The 18,656-nt window shown below is 41.2% G+C and overlaps 1 protein-coding gene across 1 annotated transcript; it reads left to right on the plus strand.

Moving 5' to 3' along the window:
- The first annotated feature begins 5,794 nt into the window (after positions 1–5,794).
- SLBP (stem-loop histone mRNA binding protein) lies at positions 5,795–18,360 on the plus strand. The gene is made up of 8 exons (XM_007441361.3): positions 5,795–6,122; positions 8,095–8,220; positions 8,551–8,655; positions 10,234–10,293; positions 11,138–11,269; positions 12,005–12,154; positions 13,350–13,434; positions 15,358–18,360. Exons 1-8 carry the CDS (start codon positions 6,076–6,078, stop codon positions 15,415–15,417), a joined length of 765 nt encoding a protein of 254 aa, XP_007441423.1. The 5' UTR covers positions 5,795–6,075; the 3' UTR covers positions 15,418–18,360.
- The last annotated feature ends 296 nt before the right edge of the window (positions 18,361–18,656 follow it).

The following is an 18,656-nucleotide window of genomic DNA, read 5'->3' on the forward strand; positions in this document are numbered from 1 at the left end:
CCTCCTAGCAGTCCAGGGGACTCTCAAGAGTCTTCTCCAGCACCACAGTTCAAAGGCATCAATTCTTCGGCGCTCAGCCTTCTTTATGGTCCAGCTCTCACAGCCATAGATCACTACTGGAAAAACCACAGCTTTGACTATGCGGATCTTTGTCGGCAAGGTGACGTCTCTGCTTTTTAATATGCTGTCTAGGCTTGCCATAGCTTTCCTCCCAAGGAGCAAGCGTCTTTTAATTTCATGGCTGCAGTCTCCGTCTGCGGTGATCTTGGAGCCCAAATAAATGAAGTCTGTTACTGCTTCCATTTCTACCCCTTCTATTTGCCAGGAATTGATGGGTCCAGATGCCATGATCTTAGTTTTTTTAATGTTGAGTTTCAAGCCAGCTTTTGCACTCTCCTCTTTCACCCTCATCAAGAGGCTCTTTAGTTCTTCTTCACTTTCTGCCATTAGGGTGGTATCGTCCGCATATCTGAGGTTGTTGATGATTCTCCCTGCAATCTTAATTCCGGCTTGTGATTCTTCCAGCCTGGCATTTCTCATGATGTACTCTGCATATAGGTTAAATAAGCAGGGTGACAGTATACAGCCTTGTCGTACTCCTTTCCCTATTTTGAACCAATCGGTTGTTCCATGACCGGTTCTAACTGTTGCTTCTTGGCCCGCATACAGATTTCTCAGGAGACAGGTAAGGTGGTCTGGTACTCCCATCTCTTTAAGAATTTGCCACAGTTTGTTGTGATCCACACAATCAAAGGCTTTTGCATAGTCAATGAAGCAGAAGTAGATGTTTTTCTGGAACTCGCGTGCTTTCTCCATGATCCAGCGAATGTTGGCGATTTGATCTCTAGTTCCTCTGCCTCTTCGAAACCCAGCTTGTACATCCGGTAGTTCTCGGTTCATATATTGCTGAAGCCTAGCTTGTAGGATTTTGAGCATAACCTTGCTAGCATGTGAAATGAGTGCAATTGTGCGATAGTTTGAGCATTCTTTGGCATTGCCCTTCTTTGGAATTGGAACGTAAACTGACCTTTTCCAATCCCGTGGCCACTGTTGCGTTTTCCAAACTTGCTGGCATATTGAGTGCAGCACTTTAACACCATCATCTTTTAGTATTTTAAATAACTCAGCTGGAATACTGTCATCTCCACTAGCTTTGTTGTTAGCAATGCTTCCTAAGGCCCACTTGACTTCACTCTCTAGGATGTCTGGCTCAAGGTCAGTGATCACACCAGCGTGGACATCAGGGACATTAAGATCTTTCTTGTATAGTCCTTCTGTGTATTCTTGCCACCTCTTCTTAATCTCTTCTGCTTCTGTTAGGTCCCTGCCTTTTTTGTCCTTTATCATGCCCATCTTTGCACTAAACGTTCCTTTCATATCTCCAATTTTCTTGTAGAGATCTCTAGTCTTCCCCATTCTATTGTTTTCCTCAATTTCTTTGCATTGTTCATTTAAGAAGGCCTTCTTATCTCTCCTTGCTATTCTCTGGAAATCTGCATTCAGTTGCTTATATCTTTCCCTTTCACCCTTGCTTTTCGCATTCCTTCTTTCCACAGCTATTTGTAAAGCCTCATCAGACAGCCATTTTGCTTTCTTGCATTTCTTTTTCTTTGGGATGGTTTTAGTTGCTGCCTCCTGTACAATGTTACGGACCTCCGTCCATAGTTCTTCAGGCACTCTGTCTACCAAATCTAATCCTCTAAATCTATTCATCACCTTCACTGTGTACTCACAAGGAATATGATCTAAGTCATACCTGAGTGGTCTAGTGGTTTTCCCTACATTCTTCAATTTAAGCCTAAATTTTGCAGTAAGAAGCTTGTGATCTGAGCCACAGTCAGCTCCTGGTCTTGTTTTTGCTGTCTGTATAGAGCTTCTCCATCTTTGGGTGCAAAGTATGTAATCAATCTGGTTTTGGTATTGAGCATCTGGTGATGTCCATGTGTAGAGTCATCTCTTGTGTTGTTGGAAAAGAGTGTTTGCTATGACTAGCTTGTTCTCTTGACAGAACTCTATTAGCCTTTGCCCTGCTTCATTTTGTACTCCAAGGCCAAACTTGCCTGTTATTCCGATTACTCCTTGACTTCCTACTTTAGCATTCCAATCCCCTATGATGAAAAGGACATCTTTTTTTGGTGCTAGTTCCAGAAGGTGTTGTAGGTCTTCATAGAAGCGGTCAACTTCAGCTTCTTCAGCATCAGTGGTTGGGGCATAGACTTGGATGACTGTGATATTGAATGGTTTGCCTTGGATACGCACTGAGATCATTCTGTCGTTTTTGAGGTTGTACCCCATTACTGCCTTTCCCACTCTCTTATTGACTATGAGTGCAACTCCATTTCTTCTAAGGGTTTCTTGCCCACAGTAGTAGATATAATGGTCACCCGAATTAAATTCACCCATTCCCGTCCATTTCAGTTCGCTGATTCCCAAGATGTCGACGTTCAATCTTGTCATCTCATGTTTGACCACATCCAGCTTGCCTTGGTTCATAGATCTTACATTCCAGGTACCTATACAATATTGTTCTTTACAGCATCGGACCTTCTTTTCGCTTCCAGATACATCCACAGCTGAACGTCCTTTCGGCTTTGGCCCAGCCGCTTCACTCTTTCTGGAGCTACTTGGAATTGCCCTCCGCTCTTCCCCAGTAGCATATTGGACACCTTCCGACCTGAGGGGCTCATCTTCCGGCGTCTTATCTTTTAGCCTTTTGACATTGTCCATGGGGTTTTCTTGGCAAGGATACTGGAGTGGGTTGCCATTTCCTTCTCCAGTGGACCACATTTTGTCAGAAGTCTCTGTCATGACCTGTCCGTCTTGGGTGGCCCTGCACGGTATAGCTCATGGCTTCACTGAGTTACGCAAGCCCCTTCGCCACGACAAGGCAGTGATCCATGAAGGGGAACGTATATTTAGCAGCAATGAAAAGAATGCTGCGCGGTGTAAGAGCAAGTTGAAGCAGCGAATGTGGAATAGGCCCCCTTCTTTGGGGAGTGAGTTCTGTGCAGCGCCTTAGTGGAAGAGACCAAGGCAGGCAGAGCAAATAGGAATCCTCCGATGACACGCTTCGTACACGCTGCACCCGTACAAAACTTTGAGCTGAGAATCAGCCCTCCTCCTCGGAGATACGGAGAAACAGGGCTGACAGCTTAACCGTTTTATTTATTTATTTATATTCATGTGACACATTTGTCACCGCCCGCCTCGTTAAAAAGCGACTCTGGGCGGTTTACAGAGCAGATAAGATAAATTATAACACAATATAAAAGCGTTCCTAAATAAATAATAAATACATTCCAAGAATTTATGGAACTGGCAAGTAGCTCAGGGAGCGCCATCAGGGCACCAGCCTCCTCCAGGATTGATTAGAGCTCTTATTGCCCCACGCAAGCTGGCAGAGCCAGGTCTTTAATCCTTCCTGGAAAGCCGGGAGGGTAGGGGGCTGCCGCACCTCCGGGGGGAGAATATTCCAAAGGGCGGGGGCAATGGCAGAGAAGGCTCTCCTCCTGGGCCCCGACAGCCAACATTCTCTCACTGACAAGGTCTGCAGGGTGCCCTCTCTGCCTGACTGGGTGGGACGGGTTGATGTGATGGGGGTGAGACAGTCTCTCAGGTAACCTGGACCCACGCCACGTAGGGCTTTAAAGGTGATAACCAGCACCTTGAATTGGACCCGGAAGAAAACTGGCACCCAATGCAGCTCCCACAGTAAAAGTGTTATATGTGCCATCCTTGGGGCACCGAAAATTGTCTGCGCGGCTGCATTTTGAACCAGCTGTAGCTTCCGGATACTCTTCAAGGGTAGCCCTATGTAGAGTGCAATGCAGCAGTCTAACTGAGAGATGACCAGGGCGTGAGAGACTGGCCAGAAAGCCTCCTGATCCAAGAAGGGGCGTAACTGGTGCACCACACGAAGGTGGGCAAAGGCCCTTCTGGCCACGACTGCCACCTGCTCCTTCAGCAGGAGTTGTGAGTCCAGGAGGACCCCCAGATTACGCACCGGGTCTGTCTGGGGCAGGGCAACCCCGTCCAGAACCAAAGATGGTAAATTCCTCTAATCCGCTGCCACTCCGTCTTACCAGGGTTCAGCTGAAGCCTGTTGCACCCCATCCAGACCCCCACAGCCTCCAGGCACCGCGAAAGGGTGGTCACAGCATCACTCAGGTCACCCGGGATGGAGACGTATAACTGGGAGTGGCCGTGGGCTGCACCTCTCATTCCCAATCAACACTGATTGGGATCGACCTTGGAGAAGGAAGAGAACCAGCACAAAACTGTGCCGCCCCGTCCCAACTCCCGCAGCCAACCCAAAAGGATACCATGGTCGATGGTATTGAAAGCTGCTGAGAGGTCAAGCAGAGCAAGGATGGACGCACTGCCCCATCCCGCTCCTGCCAGAGATCATCCATGAGTGTGACCAGTACCGTCTCCATCCTGAATCCGGGCCTGAAACCTGACTGAGAAGGGTCCAGATAATCCGTTTCCTGTTAATTTCCTGTTAATTGGATTATTGATGTAAGCAGGCGAATCAGTGGAGAGCATTAGTAAGCTAGAACAAAAGCTTAAGGAGTAACAGCTGTATAGCATTTAATCAAGTTCTAGATTTATAAACTTTAAAATAAAAATTGCAAAGAAGTTTTATCTTGAAAAAGGAAAAATTATGGCTGTGATATTAAGTGATCAATAAACTGTTAAGGTAGTTCCTCTTCTCTAGTAGCTTGCTTAACATGGCATGATGAAACAGTCCTGTAAACCAGGGTTCCTCTACCTTAGCAACTTTAAGATGGATGGACTTCAACTCCCAGAATTCTCCAGCCAGCCATGGGGAATTCTGGGAGTTGAAGTCCACCCATCTTAAAGTTGCTGAGGTTGAGGAACCCTGCTGTAAACCACCCAGAGTCGCTTTCAACAAGATGGGCGGTGACAAATTTGATAAATAAATAAATAAATAGATAAATGTTGCAGACTGTAGATAAATCTCCGCCTGTAATTTTTGGGAATGTGCTGCGGTGTAGGAGAAAAATCCAACTTTAACTGTCACATGCAAACAAGCGGCTCTTTCTTTGCCAATGTGTCCAGAGACCTCCACACAAGGCCAGAGTGATGTCTTTTCATAATATATATTCCAGATTTTTGTTCCTAACAAAAAGCAAGGGAAGCCCTTTCAGTCCAATAAAGCAGGACAGTTTTAAAAACCTGAATGAACTGAAATTCCTGCCAGTGTTGTTTTTTTTCGTTCTACCCATACAGTATCCCTTACCCAGAAGCCTGTTATTATCCCTGCTGTTGCAGTGTCACAGCCATGTCATGGCTATTGCAGCATCTTGGGTGTGGGAGCATCCTTCAGCGTCCAGCAATAAAGTCATTCTGCCTGCCTGTTTTCTTCCAAGCACTTAATATTAGCAAGATGGAAGAACTTCAAAGGGCGCGGAAATATTCCCCTCCCAAAAGGCTTTAGGAAACAAAAAACTGCAGGAGTCTGAGCAGGAGCACCAGCACAATTTAAAGAAGGCTAAATAATAAATCAACAATAAATCTCTTGTTGGAAAGCAGGTTCAGGTCAGAAAAGAAAGCGAGTGGGGCCAGTGGGCTCAGCAGCGCCCCAAAGGGAAGCGCTGGGCGCTGCAACATTTTGTTGCAGCAACATACCCTGGCTGCAAACTTTCCCGCCAAAGCCTCCGCAGCGGGAGGGCGATGTTTCCCCAAACAGGCACAAGGGGCGGGAGGAGGAAGGGGCGGAGCTCCGCGCCCCGGAGCAGATCATTGCCACGGTGGTTGCGGGGGAGTCTTGTTCAGTAACTCGGGGTGGAAACTGCCCAGAGGCCGTCCCTGCCCCTGGGTAGGAAACTGGAGGCGCAGAACCCGTCATCCACGGTCGGCGGGTGGGTCTTTCGGCCCCCCGCTCTGAAAGGGAGCGGCCGTGAGAAAAGGCTCCCCTCCCCGGACCCCTGTCGAGGTGGTAGCGCCTCGCTTCGGTTGGCGCGCGCGGCGCTTCAGCCCTGACGTACCGCAGCTCCGAGGTTGGCGGCGGCGGAGACGGAGCCGGAGTCGCGGGGGAGTTTCGCCGCCATTATGTCTTTTCGCCAGCGAAGCCCCCTCTCCGGCCGGAGTCATAACAGGTACGTCCTCCCTCGCGGGGGGCGAGAGGGATCGCCCCCCGGAGCCGTCGTCCGTCCCCCTGCGGAGGCCTTTTCTCTTCCTCATCGCCAAAATAAACACAAGGCGCGTAAGTTCGGCCCAGGATTTGCGAGGTTGGTCTGGGGCCCATTTTGAGCCCTCCGCCCGGATCCTCTCTGGGTGATTTGGAGGCCGCCCCTGTCTCGCTGCCTCCCTCTCAGGGTGGTTATTGGGAGTCTCAGATGAAGGTCGTCCCCGGGCCTTTCGCCCCCCCGGATGCCTAAGCTGGACAAAGAGGGTGCCCCACTGTAAATTTATCTATGAACACACACACACACACACACACACTCAGGTCTAGACATGTCAAGTGATGTTAAAACAAAAAGAGGGATGAATATGCAGAAGCTGAGGCGTCGGATTCAGCAAAAAGTTGCAGGCCAATATTGGGAAAAAGAGGTAGAGCCCTGCCGGTTCTTTTAGAAGAAGGCCTTTTCATTTATTTATTTATTTACTTACTAACTATTTAACTAACTAACACCGACTGCCTCTGGGGAGTTCACAAACAAAGATGCAGAGAACCGAAAAAGGAAGTAGTCTTCCTTCCGGATGGGAGGAACTGCTTATGAAAATGCATGCCTGTTCCTCAAGATTTTGATAATTGCAGTGCGCTGCTTAGTGTGGTTGAAGCGGCATAGAACCATTTGAAATATGACAACATCTGTAAAGGAATATAAGGGGAAAATTAAATTTACTAAACTAAGTCATCTAGCAACAAGTAATAATAAATGACAAAGCATGATATTTACCTTAATACAAACATCGTAAAGTTGTTGTCACATTTACTGATATTACTAAAAATTGTTCTTGGTAGAGTTAAATAATTGCAGTGCCTAATTAAATCCTACTTCCTGTTTGATCTTTGAGCAATGCACAGAGAAAGGCTTTTTCTGTTTGCTTTTCACAGGAATTATGTGAGATAGTGATTTGCCCAAGGTCATTATACGTAAACCCATCTTTCCAGAATATAATTTGCAGTATTCCAGTTGAGGGCATCTTGAAGAAAAGGAAGTTTGAGAATTTAGTGAAAAAAAGGGGAGGAAGTTCATAGTTCTCTGGTTTTGGTTCTAATTCTGAAATGACAATCTTTCTCCTGCCACAGTATGAAATGGTAAAGAACGTGCTTGAATTAAATGTATGTGGGCAAATATTCTGCATCCAGAATTCTAAAACAACAAGCGAATTGTGAATGTAGTATTGTTCAGTAATGTCATGATGTATGTGAGCGTGAGAGAGATTTTGGAGCTTCACAATGGATTCAAGTTAAAGCTTGAATTTGAAGGCAGATTATTGAAATTCAACATAACTGATACAGATATATAGGTATAGATACATATATTCAACATAACTGATAATTCTAACCTGCCCTGTTCTAATGCAAAATCCTCTGGGAAGGTCTGGTTTCAGTTTGTCCTGGAGACCCAGCACAATGGAAATGGCGTTGTTGCATCTGCTGCATAAAAAAGAAAAAAAAAACCCGTTCCACACTTGGGTGGGGGGTGGTAGGATGAGAAAAGAGTGCAAGGAAGAAGAAATTAATAAATAGGCCCTTGTAATCAGACGATCATTAGTCATCCTAAACACTGTGTCTACATTTAAGAAACAGTAAGACTTTAAAACAAACTTGAAAGTTAGTGTGCAATTATTGTGACATTTGGCACATTTAGATCACTTTGTGCTAATTGGTAACTATGCTACAAATTTGGCCTGTTGTGATAAATGTTTAACTGTTGAGGGGTTTTCTGGTGTTCCTATGATAGAAAATAGGAGAGTAGAGCTCTTTTTTTTCCCTCTTACACTTGAGAACTATGAATGACCTACGTTGTTTCTGAAACTTTGGATCTGAGGGAGGATTATGGATACAAATGACTTGTAATTTCTTAAAGAGTGTTTGTTTTTTTAATTGTTTCTTCACAGATCAACAGCTTGTTGGAGTCAAGGAAGGAAGCGTGATGCAGATGGGAAGCACAGAAATACGCATGAGCCAAGTGTCCCAACCTTTGATTATGATACATACAGTCTGGTAGATGGCAGATCAGATAAGTATGTGTATAGAAATATTTTCTCACTGTTAAGCACAGTTGTTTATTTAACTCAGTGGTGAACGTGAAATAAAATGTTTAGTTCCTGATGATACACTATCAATGTACTAAATATTTTTAATAGCATACTGGTAGTATCACAAATGAATGGCAATAAATACTGTTCTGCATAGAGTAATTTAAAAGCACTACTTAATAAATAAAACAGGTTTCAGTAATAAACTGGATAGTGTAGTTTAACTTGCAAGGCAGTTAGTACAAGGCACGTTATGATATTGTGTATTTTAAATATTGTGACAAAGCTACTATTTTGTTTTTACTTGGTTTATAGTTTCACAACGCCAGAGGGCCACAAGCCCCGTTCAAGGTGTTCAGACTGGGGGAGTGCAGTTGAAGAAGATGAAATGAGGACTAATGTTAATAGAGAAATGGCAAGGTACGGATATATAAATTGTTTAAACTCTCATACAGAGCATAGATATATATTGAAAACTACTGCTATAGATAGACATGACAAATTGTTAATTCACAATCAGAATTATTAGGTATAAAATGAACTTCTGGTTTTATATTCTTGATTATGTCCAAAATTGTCCCTGAGTCTTTTTGTGGCTTACAGAATTCACCAGAATCAAAACATTGATTTTCTGTTGTTCCCTATCAACCAAAGAAAACTTTTTTCAATTTAGATAGACTTGGTATCTTGAAATGGAGTTGGGGTTGGGAGAGGCACAGAGGAACTAGAGAAAACAAATATGTGCCAGAAGTCCTGCTCCTTCCTGTGACAGCCTTATGTCACTTCTCTTACCCTCAGAACTGCCACTCAAAATTTGCCCAATGCTTGATTTAGCAATTGTTGGTAATTACATTAATTATGTGATTATTATAAAATATATAAAAATGATTTAGATGTCATGGACTGCACTGCAGATGAATCTGGGAGTTGGTGCTGGCGTGAAATGCCTTTTGCATTTGTTGAACTAGTCAGTATCACCATCTACACCATCTACCAAATGTCAGAATATTGTTAAATGTTTCCAAATAATTTTATGGGGTGGGGTGATTGTATTTGAAGCTGTTGAAAAACTGACCTAGCCAACTTTGTAATTAATGTTCAGTGTAATAGGTTCTAGGAGAAAATTAATTTTATCACTTCATTTTTTGTATAAGCAGATCGGGTTTTTTTTAATCTTACTAAATAGGATTGATTAAATGAGCCACAATGTTCTTCTAAAACTGTTTTTGTGAGTATGGTATATATAGGTAGTCCTTCCTTAACGACTGCCCTGTTTAATGACCATTCAAAGTTACAACAGCATTGAAAAAGTAACTTTATGAACATTCCTTGCACTTATGACTGTCACAGCATCCCCACAGTCACGTGATTGAGATTTGGGCACTTCATAACTGGTGGGCATTTATGACCATCACAGTGTACCACAGCCATGTGATCAACATTTGCGCACTTCACAGCCAGCTTCCAACAAGCAGAGACAATGGAGAAGCCAGCAGTAAAATTGCAAGTCATGGTCACATGATGTCTCGCTTAACGTTTGGCAGACCTTGGGCGATTCACTTAACAACTGCAGCTTAAGTGAGGTTGTAAGCCTGTTGTGGTCACATGATGTCTCGCATAACAACCGCATTGCTTAGCAATGGAGTTGCTGGTCCCAATTGTGGTTGTTAAGCGAGGACTACCTGTAGCAAAGTTTAGAGTTATGCAGTGATCAGATTTCAGAGGGCAAAATGGAATTTGGAGTGAGTGTGGGCATACACATCGCACTTGTTGGAAACACCTTAAAGTAGCTGTGTCTTTTCCATGGCTTGCTGGCTGCCCTATATGTTTGGTTTAAGAAGCTCTTGATAGGTGCTCTCCAAATCACATTTTGCCCTTAACTGGATTGTTGCATAATGGTAGTAAAATGAAGATGAAAATATCAGCAGTGGTGTAGCAGTACACCATTATAGCAATACAAATGCTGGAAATAACTTTATTGAAACAAATGCTTTACAGATACAAAAGAAAGCTCCTGATAAATGAATTTGGAAGAGAAAGAAAGATCTCTACCGGAAGGTAAGAAAAAATGCACTGTTGATAATAAACCTACCAGAGATAATCACTGTGAGACTAACCTCTAGTGTTTTTATTTTCAAGCATGCTTTTAGGCTCCATAACCTCATTAGAAAGTTACAAAAAAACAAAAAACAGCAGCCCAGTCCTCTTGATCGGAAGCGTGTCCACATACCCAGGAAAAAAAATTCACAAAATTTAAGTACAAAATGACATCCATGAGCTAAAAAGCAGTATTTCAAAAACAAGTAGCAAACTAAAATGCTAATTTTCACAAAGGACTTTGCCCAACAATATAAATATCTAGAGTACCCCAGTAGTCCCAGTTGGAAGTATTAGTGGGAGGGTGTGAAGAGGTAACAGACCACTGTGAGACCAATACTTAGCTCTGTGCCTAAAATGCAGCAATTCTTCGTTGCACAGAGAGACTAAGCAGGTCAGTGCGCAGAAAGGCCCACGGGGGACAAATGGTCCTTCACGTATCCTGGACTTAAGCAATGAAGAGTTTAAAGATTAAACAGTGTTTTGAATTGAATGTGAATAGAGAGCCGGTACTGTTATCAAAACATAGTTCAAGTGGTTATCAATTAATAGCAGCCCCATTTAAGGCATTTTAGAGGAATGTGATTTGGAGGCTGATGATAATGAATAATTGAAGCACAGCTATATTATAGTGGGTGGGAACAGGGAGATTTCAGGGAAGTGAAGAAAGGGAAGTTGCCATGACAAAGGCAGAATAGCACTAAAAGGATGGGTGGAGCCCTGAATAAATCTGTTTAAGCTTGTGTATGAGGATGTAAAGCCATGAAATGGGAGTAAACGAAAAATAAAAATACTATCTTTCCAGTTCGGATTCCAAGGAATCTACAGCAGCTGTGGAACTTGAAACTGATGAAGCTGTTCTAATGAGAAGACAAAAACAAATAAATTATGGGAAAAATACACTGGCATATGACAGATACATTCAAGAAGTTCCAAGGTAAGCTCTGTTCACTAACAGAGTGGAGATTCTTTTTCAGTATAAAGTATAATTTAATTGTAGATCTTCCTCGGGGTAAATTTAAGGTTTCAGTGTAAAGAAAATAAGTTTTTCATCCCAAGGGGTACCTATAATTTTTTACTTGCAATAAATCACCGGAATCCTTCATAGTGTTATAGATCAGTTCCTGAGGGTCCAGATGCTTAAATTATACTTCTAAGAAAGAAACGTATTGCTTTTGATGGGGGAAGAGGTGAGCAAAAGGGGAAACGGTAAAATGAGAGGTGAGAAAATTATCCCTGGAAAATTGACCTTAATCTCATACTAACTTCTGGCTCACGTGCTTTGCAATAAGTTGGCTCTATAATTTATAATTTCTGGTCTCAAGAATGGCTACATTGAAGGCTGTGATAGAATACTCTGAGAGATTGAGATTTTCATCTATTTCTGACCTCAAATTTGTTCTTAATTATTATTCTGTGTAAATATTGAAAAAATATAAATTGCAGTAGGGCACTGAAAAAATATAAACTACAGTAGGGCACTGTTGCAAATGCCATGTTGGAAGATGAGCAATAATATTTCTGACAACCTGCCAGATATATGGCCTGGTCTATTTCCTTGGATAATTTATTTATCAATAAATTGTTGCAATGCTAAGTTGCTAAAGGCTGATGATAAGCAGGAAACTAAATCTTGGCTGTGCTAAAAGTAGCTGAAATGTTTCTTTTAAAGGTGTCTACGGGTTCCAGGTGTCCATCCAAGGACTCCAAATAAATTTAAAAAGTACAGTCGGAGATCTTGGGATCAACAAATCAGACTCTGGAAAGTTGCGTTGCATTTTTGGGACCCTCCTCATGAAGAAGGCTCTGATGCACAAGTACTGTAAGTAGCACCTTAAACAAATACTGTTTAAGAGTGCATAAAAAGTGAAGCATTTCAACATTTAGGGTTATTTTAGTTTCTGAAACATTCAGCTGTAGTAAATTTCTGAAATTAATCAGGTTTGTTTCATTATAAAGCAAAGTTTGGTTTAAAGCTGTAATTCATTATTGTGGAATTGAGTTGAATTCAATAAACCATAGTCCAGGTAGACCTCGCTTAATGTCTGCCCTGTTTAGTGATTGTTCAAAGTAACAACAGTGCTGAAAAAGTAATTTTACGTCAGGTCCTTGCATTTATGACCATTGTGGTGTTCCTCGGGTCATCTGATCGACATTCAGGGCTTTGCAACCAGCAGGTGTTTATGACTGTCACAGCGTCCCACGGTCATGTGACTGGCATTTGTGGGCTTCACAGCCAACTTCTGACAAGCAGAATCAATGGAAAAGCTGACAGTGAAATTCCAAATCACGGTCACATGGTCTCTTGCTTAACGACTGCAAGTTACTTGCTTGATGACCACAGTAGAAGTGAGGTCATAAGTCTGTTGTGGTCATGTGACATTTCGCTTAATGGCCACGTTGCTTAGCAAGGAAGTTGCCGGTCCCAATGTGTAGTTTTCTGCAAAATGTATGCAGTTATAATGCTAAGTGTGTTGATATGAAGATTCCTTTTCTTTGCAGTGAATTAACTATCAGTTATATTTTTTATGTATTTAACAACTAAACATGTTATTCAATTTATTTATTGAATTTAATTTCAATTTATTGTGGACTGGCAGGTTATCAGAATTGTGGGCCAACTCCAGAAGATAGTACATCAGAGTACATGCAGTTATTTTAAAATAGAATTACTTTTCTAGAGGGTTTGTTTATACTGATATTTACTTGTCTAAATACAAATGGATCTTTGTATTTATAAAAAGAATGATATACAAACCTCATCAATTAAGTAAGTTGCTGGAATAATGTTGCAAATTATTTCAATTTAATATTAGAAATCATTAGAAAATAAATTTGATTTATATCTTTAGTTCCTATTTGCCTAATTTTTCCTGCAGCTATTGAGGTCATTGGGTAAAACAAAAGCCAAATTTTGTGTAAAGAGAGGCTGAATGGGTTAAACTAAACTGTCCCCTTTGTCCTAATATCAGGAACATGTTTTGTAACATAACTAATTTCATGTTTTATTTTTACAGTAGCCCTGTTGATCTTGGTGATATGGAAACAGAATCTGTAGGAAGTAATTCCTTGGTGTTACAAGGAAGTGCTCAAGAAAATAATGTAAGTAATTTGAAGCTTGGTTTAAATTTTAATGTTGTTTTAGTTTGTATAGATTGCTAGTTGTGTAGCTGTCTACTTTTGAGCTCAACTTGCATTAAAATCCCCAAATCTGAGGTTGTTAATAAAAATCATTATCAGAATAATTTTTTAAATTTATAAGCCGCCCATCTCCCTGTGACTCAGTTTCCTCAACTGAGTGTTGTAACGCTCTGGGAGATTGAATTTTTATTTTTTAAAAACTTGATCTGGCTTGTATAGGCAGAACTTGTCAAAACTCTCTGAGCTTTGGCCCTGCTTTGCCTGTCAAAATCCAGAAAGTTTGAGAATTCTTGCAATATATAGATTTTAAGATTTTTTTTCTCTTCCTTCCATTTGTGTAAATGTGTTTTTCTTTTTATAAATTTTAATTATGTATTTATTTGTTTTAATTTGACGTAAACCGCCCAGAGTCCCCCATTACGGGGAGTTGGGCGGGGATAAGTCTACGTATAAATAAATAAAAATAAAAATATATTAAAAGTAAATGGAATAATTATTTCTTGCCCAACCTTAACCCCAAAAGAATCATGAGTTATAATCATTTGATCCGAATTTTCAGTTACTACCTTAATGTTGGGTTATACTCCTTTAAATAAACAATAAAATTACAGTCTGTGGGGTAGAAGCAATGAAGAACCTTATACACAAAAGTGAGGTACTTTGTTTTAACATAGCAGCTTAGATGTAACTTAAAACCAGTTTGCAAGATTGGTGGGGAAATAGATGCAGCCCGAGTGCTAAGCCCTCTCCCTCTGCACAGGGGTTCTTTGGTGGGGCAGGTGGGCGATGTGGTGGCATCCCGTGCTCAGGCTGCCTTTCCTCCTGCAGAACTCCCTTCCCTAAAAGATGGTTGGGATTTCTCCATGCTGAATAGAAAGCAGGGAGAAAGGAAATGGGGAGAGGCCATCTGAAGTAAGATGGGAGAGCTTTGCAAGCCACGTTCTCCATCTCTGGCTTACAGGGACAATATATACTGTGTGAGTGGATCAAAAGGCCACAGATATGTACAGCCTTTTTCAGGCTGTCTGGCTCGTGCCCTTGGTATTATTTAATACCAGTATTTCTGGTATTAAAATATTCTTATTCTTATGAAATAGAAATATGTGTATGGTAGACTGGAAACAAATTTGGCAGATTATTTCCTTGTGTCCTAAACACTCTGGAGTAGTCTATTCTTGGCCATTCTGAAGTAATTTTTTCCTTGTACCTTTCCCTTTACTATTTGCCTCTTTTCTCATCCTAACTTGATTTGCTCTCTTCTTGCTTTACTTCCCAATCATCTTGTATGTTGTCTTTTTTTCTTCCCTTTCTACGTGCTTTCTGCCATTAGTATTGTCACTCTGCTTTAATTTAAGTGAGATTTAACCAAGCTGACATCTATTGTGAAAGTTGCACTAAATGTTCCAGAGTGACACCCCTTCAACCATTGGAATAATATTGACTAATGTATGCTATTGCAGCTGTGACAGTACATTTTAAAGCATTTTCACTGAACTCCACAATAAGGCTGTAGGGCAAAAAGTTGTAAGATTTTGGTGGGAAGTGATCAGGAAAAAAGGGTTATAACCCTGAGCGAATGGAGGATGAATATAATAGGATTTGAATGAGTGCGTGATGTGTGTAGGAAAACGAGGTTTAGGTATGCAGTTGCAGGCAACTGGGTATTTGACACATACAGTTTTATTAAGAATAATTGTGATGCCTTGAGGGGAAATTGTCCACTCTTTCTGAGTATTGAGCACTGTGTTGTCAAATTTTCAGTACTAGTCAAGCATATCCTTTTTCATGTAATGTCTGATAAAAATAGCATATTTCTTAAGCTTAAGTAGAAATAAATAATATTATGAAGTTCCTGGTATGTTAATTATTTAACCTTTATTCTAGGAGAATTGTACAGGCACACCAACCAAAGTGAGAAGTATTGACCATCAATCTGATGACTAAATTCAGCCAGAGGCACCTTCGGGTATGAAGCTTATGTCACAAGTAGAAGCATTTGTACTGCAGGTTCCACTTTGAGGAAGAGGCAACTCTAATAGATTCAAAGAGAAATAAGAAATGTACCTGCGTTATCATCTAGAGCTGTGGCAGCTTTAAAATGAAAATCAATGTTTCTCTGACCTTTTTTAAAAGCATAAAAATGGAGTCATATGTAATTGGATAACTGCCGAATTTATATACCTGCATACGCAACAGATGGTTTTATAAGCGGTTGAATTATAGTTAAGAAAATTCAGAATGGGCAATATTGCCACAGTTTAGCAGTTTTAAAACATGAAACTTTAGTAGGAAAACTTTAGTTTTAGCACTTGGTTAGTGACTTTTAAACCATGCCACAAATATAGGCAGGAAGAGGTAGTTCTGCACGCTGCCCTGTAATTTTTACAATGTGAGAATTTATGCTTTTGAAATTATTTCTTTCAGAGTTACCAAGCCCATTGGCAATAACAGTTTCCCAGAATAAACAGGCTTCTTTGAGAAATAAACATTTCTCTTTCTGGTGGCAGACCTCACAAAGTTGTAAACTGATACTTGTAAATAGTTTTCTGCAGGGCTATATGGACTTTTAAAGATGGAATGAAGGGAGCCTTGGAAAGTTATTTTTATTCATTCTTAATATAATTTTTTTACTATAGTTGCTGTTTTTGTATGGGATAAAATATAAATAAAGTAAGAACACCTTTGTATGATATGAATAAAAGTTGTGTCATTTTCAAGCATTCGGAATGATGCAAAGAAAGATTCCACTTTGAGGTACTATAATCAAGGTGGCACGCCGGCCATGTTTTTAAGATCTCAGTCGTATGTATATTGTGCAGAACTGTGACAGTGCAAGCTGTCTGCTTTAAAGTAAACCCCATTGAGTTTGGGGGGGGCTTTGTTCCAAATAAGGTAGAATTGTGGCTTCACCGTATGATCTTTGGATTACTTTGGCACTGCTGGGAAAAGGTAAATGTGCTGAGGAATGGGAAAGAATATTTGACTTACAATTCGCAATGTGAACAGATGGTTTGAGTGATCTGTGCATGAAATGCCACATGTGTTTTGAAGGTTTTAAGTGTGTATCAAAATGGAATTGTTGCAGATGCAAGCTCGAACATTGTCATTTCAGGTGGAATGTTTTCGGTGTTCATTTTTCAGTGATAAGACCAAGCTCAGCTCTGCCCCCCACCCAGCCCCCTCCCTTTTATAGCCCCAAACATGTGCCGAGTGGTTACCTGGCATCGCTGTGTGAGACTCTGCCTCTTGCCAATGTGTTTTCAAAGCATGACCGATGGTTCTGGGAAAGTCATGGAATTGGAAAAGATGAGAGTCAGAGATTTGTGGGCAAGTTGGAGCCACTCCAAGTGAGCTTTATAACCCACAGGAAAGGAGAGTGGCCGGGGGGAAGAATTTTGCCTATCCCTTGGCCATCTGAACAAAGGCTTGGGAAAGGAATTCTTGCAGTTCTTCCCTTGAGTTTCCTGAACTGACAGCAACAGGCCAGATGTTGCCTTTCCCCAAAGGCAAGAGGGATTGTGAAGAGGAGGAAAAAGATGGCTTTGTAAATGGAGGTCACAACAGCACTGTGGAAGGTTCAGCCCTGGGCAGTGGAACTGGTGTGACTGCATTCCCTTATGACAAGGCATTCTTACGGAAGAGGGAGGCTTCCAGACTTTGTCCCCTGTGAAACTGCTTGGAGCTAACCAGTAGACTTTTGCCACTGCTGCAGGCAGTTGTAGCATCCGCAGGTAGGTATGATCCTATACCAGGGTGAGCAAGTTCTTGCTTCTGCTTGGTACGCAGCTGCGCAAGATTTCCTAGCCTCTGATGCCCTGAGTATGCCGCAGATGACGGATAGAGGGGAATAGGCCAATAAACAAAGGTCGCGGGTGGGAAGAATGCGGGCAGGCAGGAAAGGGATCCAAGAAATCTTGGTCCATCAGATCTGGGCTGCAGCTCCAGACCACTGCTAGGTAGCAGCAAAGGGATGTTCTGTAGCTAGTACAAGTGCAGAGGGTGCCCTTACCCCCTTGAGATCCAAACATTGCCCACCCCTATGGTATGAAGACTTACGGATTTACTGAGACTGGGAGGCAGCAAAAAAGACAACTGATGCTGAAAAGGCAGAACAATCTTGGAAAACCAACTTGTCCGCTTTCTGGTTATGAACTGGCTATCAATATTCTGTCTAGTCAAGGGTTTAAAAAGTGCTTAATGCTTGCCTGTTACTATTACTTACTTACTTACTTTTTTCTCTAGTTTTCCTTCTTTCTCTGGTATATTAAAGCAAAATAATAATAGCAACCAGTTAGTAGTTCAGTGGGAGGGAACCTTGGAGGGCCAGTCCTGTGGGCTAAACTTGCAAAAGTGAAACATCTCAGAAGGTGGCAATGGCATGCCATTTCCTATCCTGCTGTGAAAATTGCACGAATCCAAGTCACTAAGAGTTAATCTTAAAGGGGATGTTGTTCCACTCATCATTTAAGCTGGAGATGATTTCTCATTGTAGTAAATTCACACAATGCAGCTTTATTAAATCATTCTACTTTTAAGAAATTGAAATGATAAATCTCAGATAGTTCTTGAGGACCAGGATGATGTGGGAAGCCAACTCTCAGAAATAACAGCACGCATCTCAGTAGGCCCTGAGGTGTTTTTGAAACAAAATGTCCATATATTGTTGATGGGTTTCAGGAAGCCTTAGAGCAGTGATTCTCAACCTTTTTGAAGCTGCCGCCCCCCTAAGGAGCGGGAAATTTTTCAACGACACCCTTTGTGAAAATCCTGTAATTTAGGGTATGTGGGGGGGCGTTACTGAATTATAAAAGGCAAAAATTTTAAGTAATTTTTTTCAGTAGACTTACACACCAAATTTGTTCGATTTAACTCGATACTTTTGCCCCAGAAGGTAATTGCATTCCTTTTATTAAAATTAAAATGACTAATACAAAAAAAATGCTTAAATGCTCTTTTATGTAAATACATTTATTTCAAAATGCTGTAAATACGTTTATTTTTTTGATGCTCGTTTTTTAAATTTTTTTAATTTTTAATTTTATTAATTTTATTTTTTTTGTAAATGCTTTTTTAATGTTTAAAAATTCTTTATTCTTAATTAGATAATTAAAAAAAACAGCAAAAAAATACGCTAAAAGAGTAATCTCAATGAAACATGCTTGATTATGTCAGTGGGACGGTTG

This window comes from Python bivittatus, unplaced genomic scaffold (genome assembly GCF_059951505.1).
Source record: "Python bivittatus isolate LINGU-HERP-01145 unplaced genomic scaffold, Pbiv_v1 ctg000210_np1212, whole genome shotgun sequence".
NCBI lineage: Eukaryota > Metazoa > Chordata > Lepidosauria > Squamata > Pythonidae > Python > Python bivittatus.